The sequence below is a fragment of the Dendropsophus ebraccatus genome, chromosome 11, assembly GCF_027789765.1.
Source record: "Dendropsophus ebraccatus isolate aDenEbr1 chromosome 11, aDenEbr1.pat, whole genome shotgun sequence".
Lineage (NCBI taxonomy): Eukaryota > Metazoa > Chordata > Amphibia > Anura > Hylidae > Dendropsophus > Dendropsophus ebraccatus.
Window position 1 is genome coordinate 97,081,351 of NC_091464.1, and position 15,935 is coordinate 97,097,285.

General features: G+C 49.3%; 1 protein-coding gene across 2 annotated transcripts in view; it reads left to right on the top strand.

Moving 5' to 3' along the window:
* Window positions 1-15,935, top strand: part of CFAP91 (cilia and flagella associated protein 91) — a 45,679-nt gene that overhangs the window by 11,802 nt on the left and 17,942 nt on the right. For both annotated transcript variants that reach the window (XM_069946310.1, XM_069946309.1), the window contains exons 4-9: window positions 1,654-1,737; window positions 2,213-2,269; window positions 5,203-5,372; window positions 6,387-6,564; window positions 6,648-6,805; window positions 8,062-8,244. In XM_069946310.1, coding sequence (XP_069802411.1) covers window positions 1,654-1,737; window positions 2,213-2,269; window positions 5,203-5,372; window positions 6,387-6,564; window positions 6,648-6,805; window positions 8,062-8,244 — 830 coding nt within the window. The remainder of the gene's footprint in view (window positions 1-1,653; window positions 1,738-2,212; window positions 2,270-5,202; window positions 5,373-6,386; window positions 6,565-6,647; window positions 6,806-8,061; window positions 8,245-15,935) is intronic.

The window sequence follows — 15,935 nt, forward strand, 5'->3', positions numbered from 1 at the left end:
GAGTGATCAGCAGGGGGCAGCACATACATAGAGACAGTTGAGAGGGATCAGCAGGGGGCAGCACATACATAGAGACAGCTGAGAGGGATCAGCAGGGGGCAGCACATACATAGAGACAGCTGAGAGGGATCAGCAGGGGGCAGCACATACATAGAGACAGCTGAGAGTGATCAGCAGGGGGCAGCACATACATAGAGACAGCTGAGAGTGATCAGCAGGGGGCAGCACATACATAGAGAGACAGCTGAGAGGGATCAGCAGGGGGCAGCACATACATAGAGACAGCTGAGAGGGATCAGCAGGGGGCAGCACATACATAGAGACAGCTGAGAGTGATCAGCAGGGGGCAGCACATACATAGAGACAGCTGAGAGGGATCAGCAGGGGGCAGCACATACATAGAGACAGCTGAGAGGGATCAGCAGGGGGCAGCACATATATAGAGACAGCTGAGAGGGATCAGCAGGGGGCAGCACATACATAGAGACAGCTGAGAGGGATCAGCAGGGGGCAGCACATATATAGAGACAGCTGAGAGGGATCAGCAGGGGGCAGCACATACATAGAGACAGCTGAGAGGGATCAGCAGGGGGCAGCACATACATAGAGAGATAGCTGAGAGTGATCAGCAGGGGGCAGCACATATATAGAGACATAGCTGAGAGGGATCAGCAGGGGGCAGCACATACATAGAGACATAGCTGAGAGGGATCAGCAGGGGGCAGCACATACATAGAGACAGCTGAGAGGGATCAGCAGGGGGCAGCACATACATAGAGACATAGCTGAGAGGGATCAGCAGGGGGCAGCACATACATAGAGACAGCTGAGAGTGATCAGCAGGGGGCAGCACATACATAGAGACAGCTGAGAGGGATCAGCAGGGGGCAGCACATACATAGAGACAGCTGAGAGGGATCAGCAGGGGGCAGCACATATATAGAGACAGCTGAGAGGGATCAGCAGGGGGCAGCACATACATAGAGACAGCTGAGAGGGATCAGCAGGGGGCAGCACATATATAGAGACAGCTGAGAGGGATCAGCAGGGGGCAGCACATACATAGAGACAGCTGAGAGGGATCAGCAGGGGGCAGCACATACATAGAGAGATAGCTGAGAGTGATCAGCAGGGGGCAGCACATATATAGAGACATAGCTGAGAGGGATCAGCAGGGGGCAGCACATACATAGAGACATAGCTGAGAGGGATCAGCAGGGGGCAGCACATACATAGAGACAGCTGAGAGTGATCAGCAGGGGGCAGCACATACATAGAGACAGCTGAGAGGGATTAGCAGGGGGCAGCACATACACAGTGACTGAGGTGTAAAGGCCCTATTACACCAACAGATCTGACGACAGATTATCTGCCAAAGATTTGAAGCCAAACCCAGGAGTGGATTTGAAAAGAGGAGAAATCCAGTCTTTCCTTTATGACCTGTTCTCTGATTATAGTCTGTTCCTGGGTTTGGCTTCAAATCTTTGGCAGATAATCTGTCGTCAGATCTGTTGTGTATGTGTGTGTATATGTATGTATGTATATATATATATATATATATATATATATATATAGTTATATAGGTGGCACTCACCTCTGCTCTCACAGCTTACACTAACATACATTGATAACCATTAACACTTTGTCTTCCAGAACGCAGCCGTCGCTATCCTTCGCTCAGGGTGTCGATGATAATGGAGACGTCTCTGGTAGGAACAGATACAAGTTTTTTGAAAGGTACATGTGCCCTTAGACTACAAGGTTGTCACCACATGGGGCAACCAGAATAGAACCTTATGCTTTTCTTCCTTGGCAGTGCAAGTCTAGGCCAGTTGCTTAGCAACTGTTTCCACAGTGCTTGTGTGACTACTCTGGATCGCCATACTCCTCCTTATGTGTGAGACGGGAACATGGCGTCTTGTCTGCCATCCCGGGCGCTGGACATTATATAAAGGATGAGGACATGGACGTAAAATAGAGGAGAGGGACATGGACGTTATATAAAGGATAGGGACATGGACGTTATATAGAGGAGGGGACCATAGATGTTATATAGAAGATAGGGACATGGACGTTATATAGAGGAGTGGGATAGTAGAGGAAGTTGTGTAGAGGAGGGAGATGGTAGAGGACGTTGTATTATTCCGCTCGCCTTCCGGCAGGGATACGCTTGATTTTTCCGCCACTCACCATATTATCTCTTGTATTTTAGGCCGTTGATCCCGTTCTCCCAGCAGACTGTGCCCTCTGTGCTCCTCGCGGTCTCCAGGTGAGTATGGGGGCTGCCCAGGGGGGAGGTATGTACCTGCGTATGGGGGCTGCCCGGGGGGGAGGTATCGACCTGAGTATGGGGCTGCCCGGGGGGGCGGTATATATCTAAATACGGGGGCTGCCCGGGTGGAAGGTATGTACCTGAGTATGGGGGCTGCGCGGGGGAGGTATATATCTAAATACGGGGGCTGCAGGAGGTGTGTACCTCAGCAGCCAATAGCTGTGTGTACAATCCTGGACCTGTGGAGTTGTAAGGATATGCGGTTAGTAGGGGATCTCTTAGATAAATCGGCCTGGGAAGGGGGGGGGGACTCCTTGGGATTACATCACACCCTGCTCCTAACAGACACCAACTCCCCCCCCCCCCGCACTACCTCCCCTCCTCACACACGCACACCCCCCCCTCGCACTATCCCTGCTCCTAACAGACACCGACTCCCCCCCCCCGCACTACCTCCCCTCCTCACACACGCACACACCCCCCTCGCACTATCCCTGCTCCTAACAGACACCGACTCCCCCCCCCCGCACTACCTCCCCTCCTCACACACGCACACCCCCCCCTCGCACTATCCCTGCTCCTAACAGACACTGACTCCCCCCCCCCCGCACTACCTCCCCTCCTCACACACGCACACCCCCCCCTCGCACTATCCCTGCTCCTAACAGACACCGACTCCCCCCCCGCACTACCTCCCCTCCTCACACACGCACACACCCCCCTCGCACTATCCCTGCTCCTAACAGACACCGACTCCCCCCCCGCACTACCTCCCCTCCTCACACACGCACACCCCCCCCTCGCACTATCCCTGCTCCTAACAGACACCGACTCTCCCCCCCCCCGCACTACCTCCCCTCCTCATTCACGCACACACACCCCCTCGCACTATCCCTGCTCCTAATAACAGACACTGACTCCCCCCCCGCACTACCTCCCCTCCTCACACACGCACACACACACCCTCGCACTATCCCTGCTCCTAACAGACACCGACTGCCCCCCCGCACTACCTCCCCTCCTCACACACGCACACACCCCCCTCGCACTATCCCTGCTCCTAACACCCCCCCCCCCCCCCGCACTATCCCTGCTCCTAACACCCCCCCTGCACTATCCCTGCTCCTAACACCCCCCCCGCACTATCTCCGCTCCTAACACCCCCCCCGCACTATCCCTGCTCCTAACACCCCCCCGCACTATCTCCGCTCCTAACAACCCCCCCCCGCACTATCCCTGCTCCTAACACCCCCCCCCCCCCCCCGCACTATCTCCGCTCCTAACACCCCCCCTGCATTATCTCCGCTCCTAACACCCCCCCTGCATTATCTCCGCTCCTAACACCCCCCCTGCATTATCTCCGCTCCTAATACCCTTTACACTGTCTGTTCCATTATATTCCTCTTTGCTCTGAAGATATTTCCAAAGGCGTCTTAGCTGTACCCGCTCCTCACCTCTCCTTAGCTGTACCCGCTCCTCACCTCTCCTTAGCTGTACCCGCTCCTCACCTCTCCTTAGCTGTACCCGCTCCTCACCTCTCCTTAGCTGTACCCGCTCCTCACCTCTCCTTAGCTGTACCCGCTCCTCACCTCTCCTTAGCAGTACCCGCTCCTCACCTCTCCTTAGCTGTACCCGCTCCTCACCTCTCCTTAGCTGTACCCGCTCCTCACCTCTCCTTAGCTGTACCAGCTCCTCACCTCTCCTTAGCTGTACCCGCTCCTCACCTCTCCTTAGCTGTACCCACTCCTCACCTCTCCTTAGCTGTACCCGCTCCTCACCTCTCCTTAGCTGTACCCGCTCCTCACCTCTCCTTAGCTGTACCCGCTCCTCACCTCTCCTTAGCTGTACCCGCTCCTCACCTCTCCTTAGCTGTACCCGCTCCTCACCTCTCCTTAGCTGTACCCGCTCCTCACCTCTCCTTAGCTGTACCCGCTCCTCACCTCTCCTTAGCTGTACCCGCTCCTCACCTCTCCTTAGCTGTACCCGCTCCTCACCTCTCCTTAGCTGTACCCGCTCCTCACCTCTCCTTACTCTCCTTGAAGAAGTGCACACTGAGACGCTGGCTAGGTAAGGACCCACCAACCATGTCTGAGGTTATAGAGCAAATTAAACTTATGACGTATGATGTTCCCCGTGCTTTATCGGGTACAGAGGATTATGTTGGTAAATTTTTCTGGCATTGGAGACCTTTTATCTCTTCCTCTCTTTCTGGTACCGATCGGCATTCAGTGATGCAGAAGTCCCGACATAGACATATATATGGTGTTATTGTTATCTGTACATACCTTCTGTATACTTTGGTGTTGTACACATATATATAGGTCATACTATATGTTCATTGTTGCATTGTGTATTCCTTTTTCACTTTGTATGCGGCATACCGTATTTCTTTCCTGTAACCGTTGTGTATACAGATATACAGAGCATATACTTCCGTTTCATCCACTGTCCTGTTGCTTATAGATTTATTCCATCTGGATACTCGGTGTTGCTATTACTATTTTTATTGATACTTTATGTATTTTAGGCTATATTCACACGTCGTAACTTAAGTTACGGCCAGATGATCCGTCCGGCCGCAGAGCTCTGATGCGGGCACATCAGCGCGCGCCCGCATCAGAGCTCCCTATAGCCCACAGTGAAACAAGCGGCCGGAGCCGCTCGCTTCACTGTGTGAACTGACATGTCTTTCTGCGGCTGGGATCTCTACGATGTGTGTATGCTCCGGCTGGGATCCAATTGCACACAAGGCTATGTTCAACTCCGCAAAACTACGGCCGTAGTTTTACGTAGTGTGAACATAGCCTAAATCTGGAAACGGCAATAAAATATTTTAGGAAAATAAATAACTCTGTGTGCTCTCATAGTCAGCGGCCATGTTGAAATCAACCAGAAAAGACTAATTCTGAGAACCCTATATATATCGACAGGGCAGAGAACACGCCGCGGCCGGAGAGGGCGCCCACCCCCCTGGTGCGCACAGTGGGGATCCAGACTGACTACCGGGACAGTGAGGCGCAGACTGACCCCTACAGTCCAGAGTTTGTGGTGCGGCCTGGGACAGTGCCAGAGGTCCTGATGCTGGCCAACCTGACGTGGGGTGAGTGCGGCCCGCACCGTCATGTCTCCTCCCAGCAGGGAAACAATTTATCATTCACTTCCTCCCTATTCTCACTGAGGGTCTGTTGCAGTGTATCCCCCCATCGTCCCCCTCACTGTCAGTGATAATGACTCCTGGAGAGGGGGCGGTTGAGGGTCTGTTACAGTGTATCAGACCCATCGTCCCCCTCACTGTCAGTGATTACTCCTGGGAGGGGGCGGCTGAGGGTCTGTTACAGTGTATCACCCCCATCGTCCCCCTCACTGTCAGTGATTACTCCTGGAGAGGGGGCAGCTGAGGGTCTGTTACAGTGTATCACCCCCATCGTCCCCCTCACTGTCAGTGATAATGACTCCTGGAGAGGGGGCGGCTGAGGGTCTGTTACAGTGTATCACCCCCATCGTCCCCCTCACTGTCAGTGATTATGACTCCTGGAGAGGGGGCGGCTGAGGGTCTGTTACAGTGTATCACCCCCATCGTCCCCCTCACTGTCAGTGATTACTCCTGGAGAGGGGGCGGCTGAGGGTCTGTTACAGTGTATCACCCCCATCGTCCCCCTCACTGTCAGTGATAATGACTCCTGGAGAGGGGGCGGCTGAGGGTCTGTTACAGTGTATCACCCCCATCGTCCCCCTCACTGTCAGTGATTACTCCTGGAGAGGGGGCGGCTGAGGGTCTGTTACAGTGTATCCCCCCATCGTCCCCCTCACTGTCAGTGATAATGACTCCTGGGAGGGGGCGGCTGAGGGTCTGTTACAGTGTATCACCCCCATCGTCCCCCTCAGTGTCAGTGATTATGACTCCTGGAGAGGGGGCGGCTGAGGGTCTGTTACAGTGTATCACCCCCATCCTCCCCCTCACTGTCAGTGATAATGACTCCTGGAGAGGGGGCGGCTGAGGGTCTGTTACAGTGTATCACCCCATCGTCCCCCTCACTGTCAGTGATTACTCCTGGAGAGGGGGCGGCTGAGGGTCTGTTACAGTGTATCAGCACCATTGTCTCTGGGTCCTCAGGTCGCGGGCTCCCGGCTGGACTGGCTGAGGTGGAGATGATAGAGCGCGCTCGGGAGAAGCGAGCCTGGGAGGCCACACTGCCACCCCTGAGCGATCCCTCCCAGCTGGAGAAGAGGAGGAAGATGATGGATGAGCAGGAGAGGAAGGAGTGGGCCTTCAGGGAGCAGGAGATTGAGAAGTGAGTCCATCATGGTCACCGCCTTTGTGCTCTGTAGTAGGAGCCCCAATCTTGTTCTAATACCCCCAGTCTCTGTATTTCAGGTTACAGGCGGCACGGCTGGAGGTTCTCAGGAAACTTCTGCAGAAACGGAAGGAAACGCAGCAGGAACTGGATACAAAGAGGCTGGATGCCAAGTGGACGAAACTGCAGAATGGCAAAGAAGAGATTGTACAGCGGATCCGGAAGGAACATATTAAAGGTGGGACTAAAGATGGCGGCCAGGTCACATGAGGGTAGGGGTCGTAATTTTATGGATATTGGTAACTTGTTGGTGGATGCAAGGTTCCATCCATGGTTGCCTGGATATATGGTTTGTTAAATGCATGTTTGGATGTATGATTGGTTGGTTGGATGCATGGTTGGTTGCATGGTTTGTTGGATGCATAGTTGGTTGAATGCATGGTTAGTTGGTTGGTTGGATGCATGGTTGATTGGATAGTTGTTTGGATGCATGGTTGGATGGTTGAATGTATAGTTGGTTGGATGCATAGTTGGTTGGATGCATGGTTGGATGCATAGTTGGTTGGATGCATGGTTGATTGAATGGTTGGATACATGGTTGGTTGCATGCGTAGTTGGTTGGATGCATGGTTAGTTGGTTGGTTGGATGCATGGTTGATTGGATGCACAATTGGTTGGTTGGATGCATAGTTGGTAGGATGCATAGTTAGTTTGTTAGATGCATGGTTAATTGGATGCTTAGTTGGTTGGATGGATGGTTGATTGGATAGTTGGTTGAATGCATGGTTAGTCGGTTGGAGGCGTAGTTGTTTGGATGCATGATTGGTTGGTTGGAAGCATGGTTAGTTGATTAAATGCGTAGTTGGTTGGATGCATGGTTGGTTGGATGCATGGTTGATTGGTTAGTTGGTTGGATGCATGGTTGGTTGGATGTTTGGTTGGTTGGATGCATAGTTGGTTGGATGTATGGTTGGTTGGATGCATTGTTGGTTGGATGCATGGTTGATTGGATAGTTTGTCGGAAACATGGTTGATTGGATAGTTGGTGGGATGAACAGTTGGTTGCAAAGTTGGTTTACAGTATGGTTGTTTACACAGTTGTTTGCTCAGTTGGTTGCATTTGGCTATACAGTGTTTGCATGGTTGGATGCATGGTTGGTTGCACAGCTGGCTGGTTGGATAGTTGTTTGTGCAGTTTGTTGGCTATACAGTGTTTGAATGGTTGCCCAGCTAATTAGATGCACGGTTGGTTCTATGGTTGTTTGTCTGTATAGTGTTTGCATGGATGGTTAGTTGCACAGTTGGCTGGTTGGATGGTAGATAATTTGATGGGTGACTGATGGTAGGATAATTTCCTGTCACATGACTCAGATCATTCAGGGATCAGGGAGGTCCACCGTGGTGTGCCCCCATTAAATAAGCCTCCCACCCCCCACCCCACTGTGTTCTGTAATATCCAGCATTACATATAATGACTTCTCCTGTTCTTTTCAGCAATAAGAAAGTTATCCCACAAGATGGGGAATGTAGAAGAGAAGCTGGAGAGACGCGATGTCATCCGGGACTACACAGACTACTCCTCCCAGACGTACGCTCCGCTCTCTCGCATCGGGAACTTCCCAGATAGACTCTCAGAGCAGTTTATAGTCAAGAGCCCCTTCCTGAACTCCTACCAAGGTCAGTGACTGCCCCCTTGGAGCTTAATATGCTGTTATTATAATCTCAAACCCTGTGACACCAGCAGCAGTTTGGTAATAGCACGCAGGTCCTTAGGAGGAATCCTCTGCAGTACATCATATCTTATAATTTGGTTCCATCCAGAGCTTCATTCATAATTCTGCTTATAATCTGTTGTATCATTCACACCAGATATGTTTCATAGCTCTTTGATGGAGGACACTACATTTCCCACAATGCCATGTGTCAGTTTGCAGAGCATCATTGTATGTGATTGTAGTGGTTACAGTACTGTGACCATGCTTAGCAGCAGAAGTGTGAGTGCAGCACTGGATGTGACTGTACGAATGGACCTCATTGATTGTCTTATACAGTGGGGAAAATAAGTGTCTCTTATGCGGCCGATCACCTACTCAAAATGGAGAGGGGGTAATATTTCTAGTTCGTAACTTCACCTGTGAGAGACAGAATCTATAGAACATTCTAGATAATCACATTGTAGGAATTCTGCCTCTCACAGAGCTGTTCGGGCCCTATTACACAGGGTGATTATCGTGCGGAATATTGTTTGAATTTAAATGATAATCGCCCAGTATAATTGCAAGCAACGATTGAAAAATGTGTCGTTGATCATCGATTTAGATCTGACCCTAAAATCATTGTTATTCGTTCTCTGTAATTCCGCTTTTTTTCGCTAATGGTTTAGTGTAATCGCACATCTTTCGGTTCTTTTGCTGGGAAAAAATTAATTAAACGATCGTAACTAATGACTATCGTTCTGTGTAATGTGGTGAACAATTTCAGGTTAATGATACACAATCTCGTTTGCAATCGTTATGGTAAAAATCTCTTCGCCTAATAGGACCCTTAGTTTCTCTTTAAGAAGCTCCTCCTCCTCCGCCCTCATTACCTGGATTACCTGCACCTGTTTCATCTCGTTCCCTGTATAAGAATCACCTGTCCACACACTCATCACACTCCAACCTCTCCTCCATGGCCAAGACCAAATAGCTGTCTAAGGAACCCAGGGATAAAACTGTAAACCTGCACAAGGCTGGGATGGGCTACAGGACAATTGGCAAGCAGCTTGGTGAGAAGGCAACTACTGTTGGCGCTGTCACAAACACAATTCGCACTGCCGCATGTGCCGCTTTCCGATTATCAAGGCGAGGGTCTGCCTGTCCTGTGTCTGTCTTACTCGTTCCTGCTTCTGTCATGTGCGCTTGTCGGCTTTGTGAAATTAAAAGGGCCAGTGCTCCCTTTTACACCTGTCTGCGGACTCTATTAGTGCCCTAGCCTATGAGAAAGTGTTCTTTGCCTGTTTGCCCGTCATTGATTCTGACGGTTTGCTCCTGTTTCCTGACTAAGTTGCCTGCTGCTTGCTCAAGACCTTTCTGCCTGATCACTAGCAGTTATACGTTTTTACTCCTTACTGCACCTCAGCCACCACCGCTAGCAGGTCAAGCCAGGGGTAGTCATCTGGGGGTCGCCTGCCGCAGCAAGCTGATCCTGCAGTGGTGAAGACCATCGGCCCCTTAGACTCTGCTCTCTGATGTGACTCTCCCATTGATAGCAGTGGTCCAGCGGATCCACAACTCCTGTCGTTACAGTAGAGTCAGCCATGGATTGGTCGCTCAGCAAAGCCAGCAGATTGCCCAGCAGTCGCAGCAAATGCAGCAGCTGTCTGCCATGATGCAACAACTCCTTTTACATCTGGTGCTTGCGTATGGTGGGGGCCCCAAGATGTGCAGGGGCCTTGTGACATAATGCATCATGCACATAAAGCTCATGGCTTATCCCTTTACCGCCCAGCGATCTATTGTAGCATGTGTCATCAGTTTGCTTTGTGGAAAGGCGCTGGTGTGGGCTACTCATCTTTGGGACAGGGATGATCCAGCTACTGCCAATCTTCAAGCCTTTCTGTCTGAGTTCCGAAGTGTGTTCAAGGAACTCGCATGAACTTTTTCTGCGGACACAGCCCTCCTGAATCTTTGTCAAGGGAACGCTTCTGTAGGAGAATATGTGGTCCGAATCCATACTTTGGATACTTAACTGGATTGAAACAATGCTGCTCTAGTCGCCACCTCTAAAGGCCGCTACGGACGATAATCGTCCCATGGAATAGAGTGCATCGTTCATGTCGGCTGATCGTTGCAGTCGCTTGTTTTTCAACATGTTGAAAAACAAGCGACTGATACAGCAACGATCTGCTGCCGGCGCTCCGTTGAATAGGAGCATCGGCAGCAGATGCTGCTGTATCCTATGGGCTGCCCGGACGATCAGCGATCCCCCGGGCAGCCCCCCCCCCGCAGCTCCCCGATGCCCCTCCTGCACTCACCCGCTCACTGCAGCCGCGTTGAATAGCGGCGGCAGCGAGCGGGGAACGAGGAGCAAACGAGCGCTGAGAGCGCTCGTTTGCTCCTCTAAAACGACCCGTGAAATAGGGGCTTAGGAAGGGTCTCACCAGTTATGTAAAGGATGTTCTATCCACTCAAGATCCGCCCACCTCCTTAAATGACTTGATCTACTTGGCCTCTATTGTCCTGAGCATTGTTGCTTGAATTACCCACAGCTTTCTTAGTGACTGGGAAACTCCTGCACCTAGGAGAAGCAAGAGAGGCTTCCCTAGGTGTAAACATTATCTTTCCACAATTGCCTTTGCCAGCTTTGATTTCCCACTCATCTTCATCTCAGTATCTGACCTTTGCCTTCCTGGACTCTGGAATTTTGCGGATGCCTCCTCGGCTCAAAAATGGCGTTTTCCTGTAGACCACCCTGTCAAGCCACGGCGAATTTCGACAGTTACTGGGGAACCTTTGGGCGTAACTATCCAGTATTATACTGATCCTGTGACTGTTCAAGTGGGAGGTTGGCACAAGGAGAGTATTGTTTTCTTTTTTTAAATTCCTTATTTTACGGTGCAAGTTAAACACAGTATGTGAGCTGCAACTCAAAATAATTCCACAACTTACAGTAAACGACTGAGTACAGAAATGGTCTCCAACAATAATAGATATACAAAGCATGACTCATGTCAATAGACCATCATAGTAACAGGGCAGGCGCCTCCCACAACTACGTCCAACTTATTTAATAACATTTTAAGAGTAGGATTGGCAAACGCCAACCAGATAAAAACAGATAAAGAAGAAGAGATAATAGGAAGAAAAAAAAAAAAGACAAATAAACCGTACCAAGATATGTAAGTACTACGGAATAGCCGGGAAGTGCCAGGGGGAAACATACAGACATGGGTTGGTTGACCAAGCCCGGAGAGTATTGTCTTCTATGTGTTTCCTCGCTCTTCCCCTGCTGTTCTTCTGGGGCTTCTGTGGCTGCAGCTACACGCTCCTACCCTTACCTGGAGAACTTGGGAGGTTTATTGGTGGAATTCTGATTGTTTCATTCGTTGCCTGCCGGCTCCCCATGCTGGACTCTCCTTCACCTCTAAGGTTCCTTCCACCAGGTCTCCCAGCCCTGTATCATGACTTTGCAGATGTCTTCTTGGAAAAGGTGGCTAAGACCCTTTCGCCTCATTGGCCTTATGACTGCCCCATCTGTCTTCTGCCTGGCGCCTCACTGTCCCAAGGAAGAGTTTATCCACTCTTGGTACCAGGGACCAAGGTGTCAGCCTATATCAAGGAGAATCTGCAGAAGGGGTGTATTCACAAGTAATCTTCTCCCGCTGGAGCTGGATTCTTTTTTGTTCGGAAGGAATATGGATCACTACACCTGTGTATTAATCATTGAGGCCTCAAAAAGGTGACCATAAAAAACTGATATCCCTTGCCTCTGATCTCAGAACTCTTCGACCACCTTCGGGGTGCCCACATTTTTTTAAGTTGGATTTGTGAGGTGTCTATAACTTGGTGAGAATTCAGGAGGGCAATGAGTGGACTTTAATACTCGGGATGGGCATTTTGAGTATCTAGTAATGCCCTTTGGGTTATGCAACGCTCCATACATTTTTCAAGAATGTGTCAATGACATATTCCAAAACCTTCTCTTTTCCAGTGTCATTGTGTATCTGGACAATATTTAGATCTTCTCTCCCAATTTGAAATCTCATTTGCGCCATTTATTGAGATTAAAATGATAAGGACTTACACTTCTCCAGCTTGGCATAGAAATTATATCTTCCATCAGACCAGTCTTCCTTTCCTCGGCTACATCATCTCTGACACTGGTCTGGGTATGAACCTCACAAAGCCCACAGTAGTAGTCCAGTGTCCTGTTGGCCTTCGAGCTATTCAACATTTTCTGGGCTTTGACAATTATTATCGGCAATTCATCCCGCACTTCTCCACTTTGATTTCACCAACTATGACGCTTACTAGGAAGGGTCCAAATCCCAGGCACTGACCGTCCGAAGCAGAGGAAGCCATTCCACATGGAGAAAGATTCCACATGGAGAATTAGGATGTGTGGTTTCTTTTCCAAGATCTTTTCCCCAGCAGAGAGAAATTAATTATACCATTGAAAATTGTGAGCCATTAAATTGGCACTGGAGGAATGACGTAATCTCTTGGACGAAGCAAACCCTCCCAATAACTTCTATACAGATCATAAAAATCTGTCATATGTTCAGACAGATAAGCACCTTAATCCTAGGCAAGCCAGGTGTCTCTTTTCTCTTCCTAGTTTAATTTCTCCATACATTTCCGAACAGCGGAGAAGAATATTAACCCCTTAGTGACCGCCGATACGGCTTTTTACGGCGGTCACTAAGGGTCCTTATTCTGCTGCCATCAGCTTTTTACGGCGATACAAGCGATCAGCCGGTACAAGCGATCAGCGGTATATACTATATACCGCTGATCGCTTGTGCCACGTGCATCCCGGCACTTTTTATCCCCTGTCACCATGAATGACTGGTGACAGGGGATAAAAAGTGATGTGTCCTGTCTCCCAAGTCACCCCCCCTTCCCCATATACGCTACCTGATCCTGGAGCTCCTTCCTCCTCAACGTCCTGGCTGGTTATGAAGTGCGCATGCGCTCCACAACCAGCCAACTCGGAAAATTTAAAGTGACAGAGACCAATTTGGTCTCTGTCACTGAACTATGATTACTGTAATCATAGTAATATAGTAAAAATGAATGTATAAAGTACAAAAAGTGACAAACATACAAAAAAATAAAACACACACTTTTTATTATAGTAATAATTGCAGTTTACTCCCAAATTACCCCTAACCCCCCCAGATTACCCGTAACTACTGCACGTTGCCCATAACAACCGCACGTTGGCCGTAACCACCGCACGTTGGCCGTAACCACCGCACGTTGGCCGTAACCACCCCAAATTACATGTACCCACCCCAGATTACCTATAAGCACTTCAGTTTATCAGTAACAATCCCAGATTGTCTGTAACCCTTCCAAGTTGCACATAACCCCCCCAGGTTCCCCCTAATCAAGCCAGATTACATGTAACCCCCCAGATTGCACGTAACCACCGCACGTTGCCTCTGACCACGCCACGATGCCTCTGACCACCGCACCATGCCTCTGACCACCGCACCTTGCCTCTGACCACCGCACGTTGCCTCTGACCACGCCACGTCGCCTCTGACCACGCCACGGCGCCTCTGACCACCCCAAATTGTCAATGACCCACTCCAGATTGCGGTGCCCATGCCAGATTACAGGTACCCACCCCAGATTGCCTATAAGAACTTCAGTTTATCCGTAACCACCCCGCATTGCCCGTAACCACCCCACGTTGCCCGTAACCACCCCAGATTGTCTGTAAGCACTGCAGGTTGCCCGTAACCACCCCACGTTGCCCGTATCCACCCCAGATTGTCTGTAAGCACTGCAGGTTGCCTGTAACCACCCCACGTTGCCCGTAACCACCCCAGATTGCCTGATAGCACTGCAGGTTGCCCGTAACCACCCCACGTTGCCCGTATCCACCCCAGATTGTCTGTAAGCACTGCAGGTTGCCCGTAACCACCCCACGTTGCCCGTAACCACCCCAGATTGTCAGTAAACACTGCAGGTTGCCCATAACCACCCCACGTTGCCCGTAACCACCCCACGTTGCCCGTAACCACCCCACGTTGCCTGTAACCACCCCAGGTTGCCGTAACCACAGCAGGTTGCCCGTGACCACCCCATGTTGTCCGTAACTACCTCAGGTTGCCCATAACCACCCCAGACTGTCCGTAACCACCCCACATTACCTGTAATCTCTTTTTTATATTTTATTTTAGTAACTGCGCTATTCTAATAACCATTACTAGCTGCGGTTTTGCTCCAGTAAATTGGCGCTCCTTCCCTTCTGAGCCCTGCTCTGTGCCCATACAGTGATTTATGCCCACATATGAGGTACCGTTTTACTCAGGAGAACCTGCGTTACAGATTTTGGTGTACATTTTCTCTCCTGTTCCTCGTCAAATTAAGAATTTTCAAACTAAACAAACATATTATTGGAAAAATTCAAGTTTTTCATTTTTACTGGCCAATTTTGAATACTTTCCTCTAATACCTGTGGGGTAAAAATGGTCACCACACCCCAAGATGAATTCTTTGAGAGGTGCACTTTCCAAAATGGGGTGACTTTTGGGGGGAATCTATTCTGCTGACACTACAGGGGCTCTGCAAACGCACCCGGCGCTCAGAAACTTCTTCAGAAAAATCTGCACTGAAAATGCTAATTGGCGCTCCTTCCCTTCTGAGCCCCGCTGTGTGCCCATACAGTGGTTTATGCCCACATATGGGGTACCATTGTACTCAGGAGAACCTGCGTTACAAATTTTGGGGTACTTTTTTTCCTCTTGTTCCTCGTGAAATTTTGAAATTTCTAACTAAACGAACATATTATTGGAAGAATTCGAGTTTTTCATTTTTACTGTCCTCTTTTGAATACTTTCCTGTAATACCTGTGGGGTCAAAATGGTCACCACACACCAAGATGAATTTTTTGAGGGGTGCACTTTCCAAAATGGGGTGAATTATGGGGGTTTTTCTCTCTGCTGACACTACAGGGGCACTGCAAACGCACCTGGCGCTCAGAAACTTCTTCAGCAAAATCTGCATTGGAAAAGCTAATTGGCGCTCCTTCCCTTTGAGCCCGGCTGTGTGCCCATACAGTGGTTAACGCCCACATATGGGGTACCGTTGTACTCAAGAGAACCTGCGGTACAAATTTTGGGGTGCTGTTTCTTTAATGTTCCTTTTGAAAATGAGAAACTTTAATCTAAACGTATATATTATTGGAAAATTTTAATTTTCCATTTTTTTACTGCCTAATTGTGAATACTTTCCTACAGCCCCTGTAGGGTTAAAATGCTCATTATACCCCTAGATTAATTCTTTAAGGTGTCTAGTTTCCAAAATGTTGGGGGTTTTCAGGATACCAGACTTCTAAATCCATTTAAAAAAAGAACTGGTCCCTAAAAAAATCAGTTTTGGAAACTTTCACGAAAATGTGATAATTTGCTGATAAATTTCTAAGCCCCATAACACCCTAAAAAAGTAAAATATGTTTACCAAATTATGCCAGAATAAAGAAGACATATTGGTAATGTGACTTAGTAACTAATTTATGTGCTACGACTTTCTTTTTTTAGAAGCAGAGAATTTCAAAGTTCATAAAATGCAAATTTTTTTAATTTTTCATGATATTTTGATGTTTTTCACAAAAAACACACAAAGTAGTGACCAAATTTTGCCACTAACATAAAG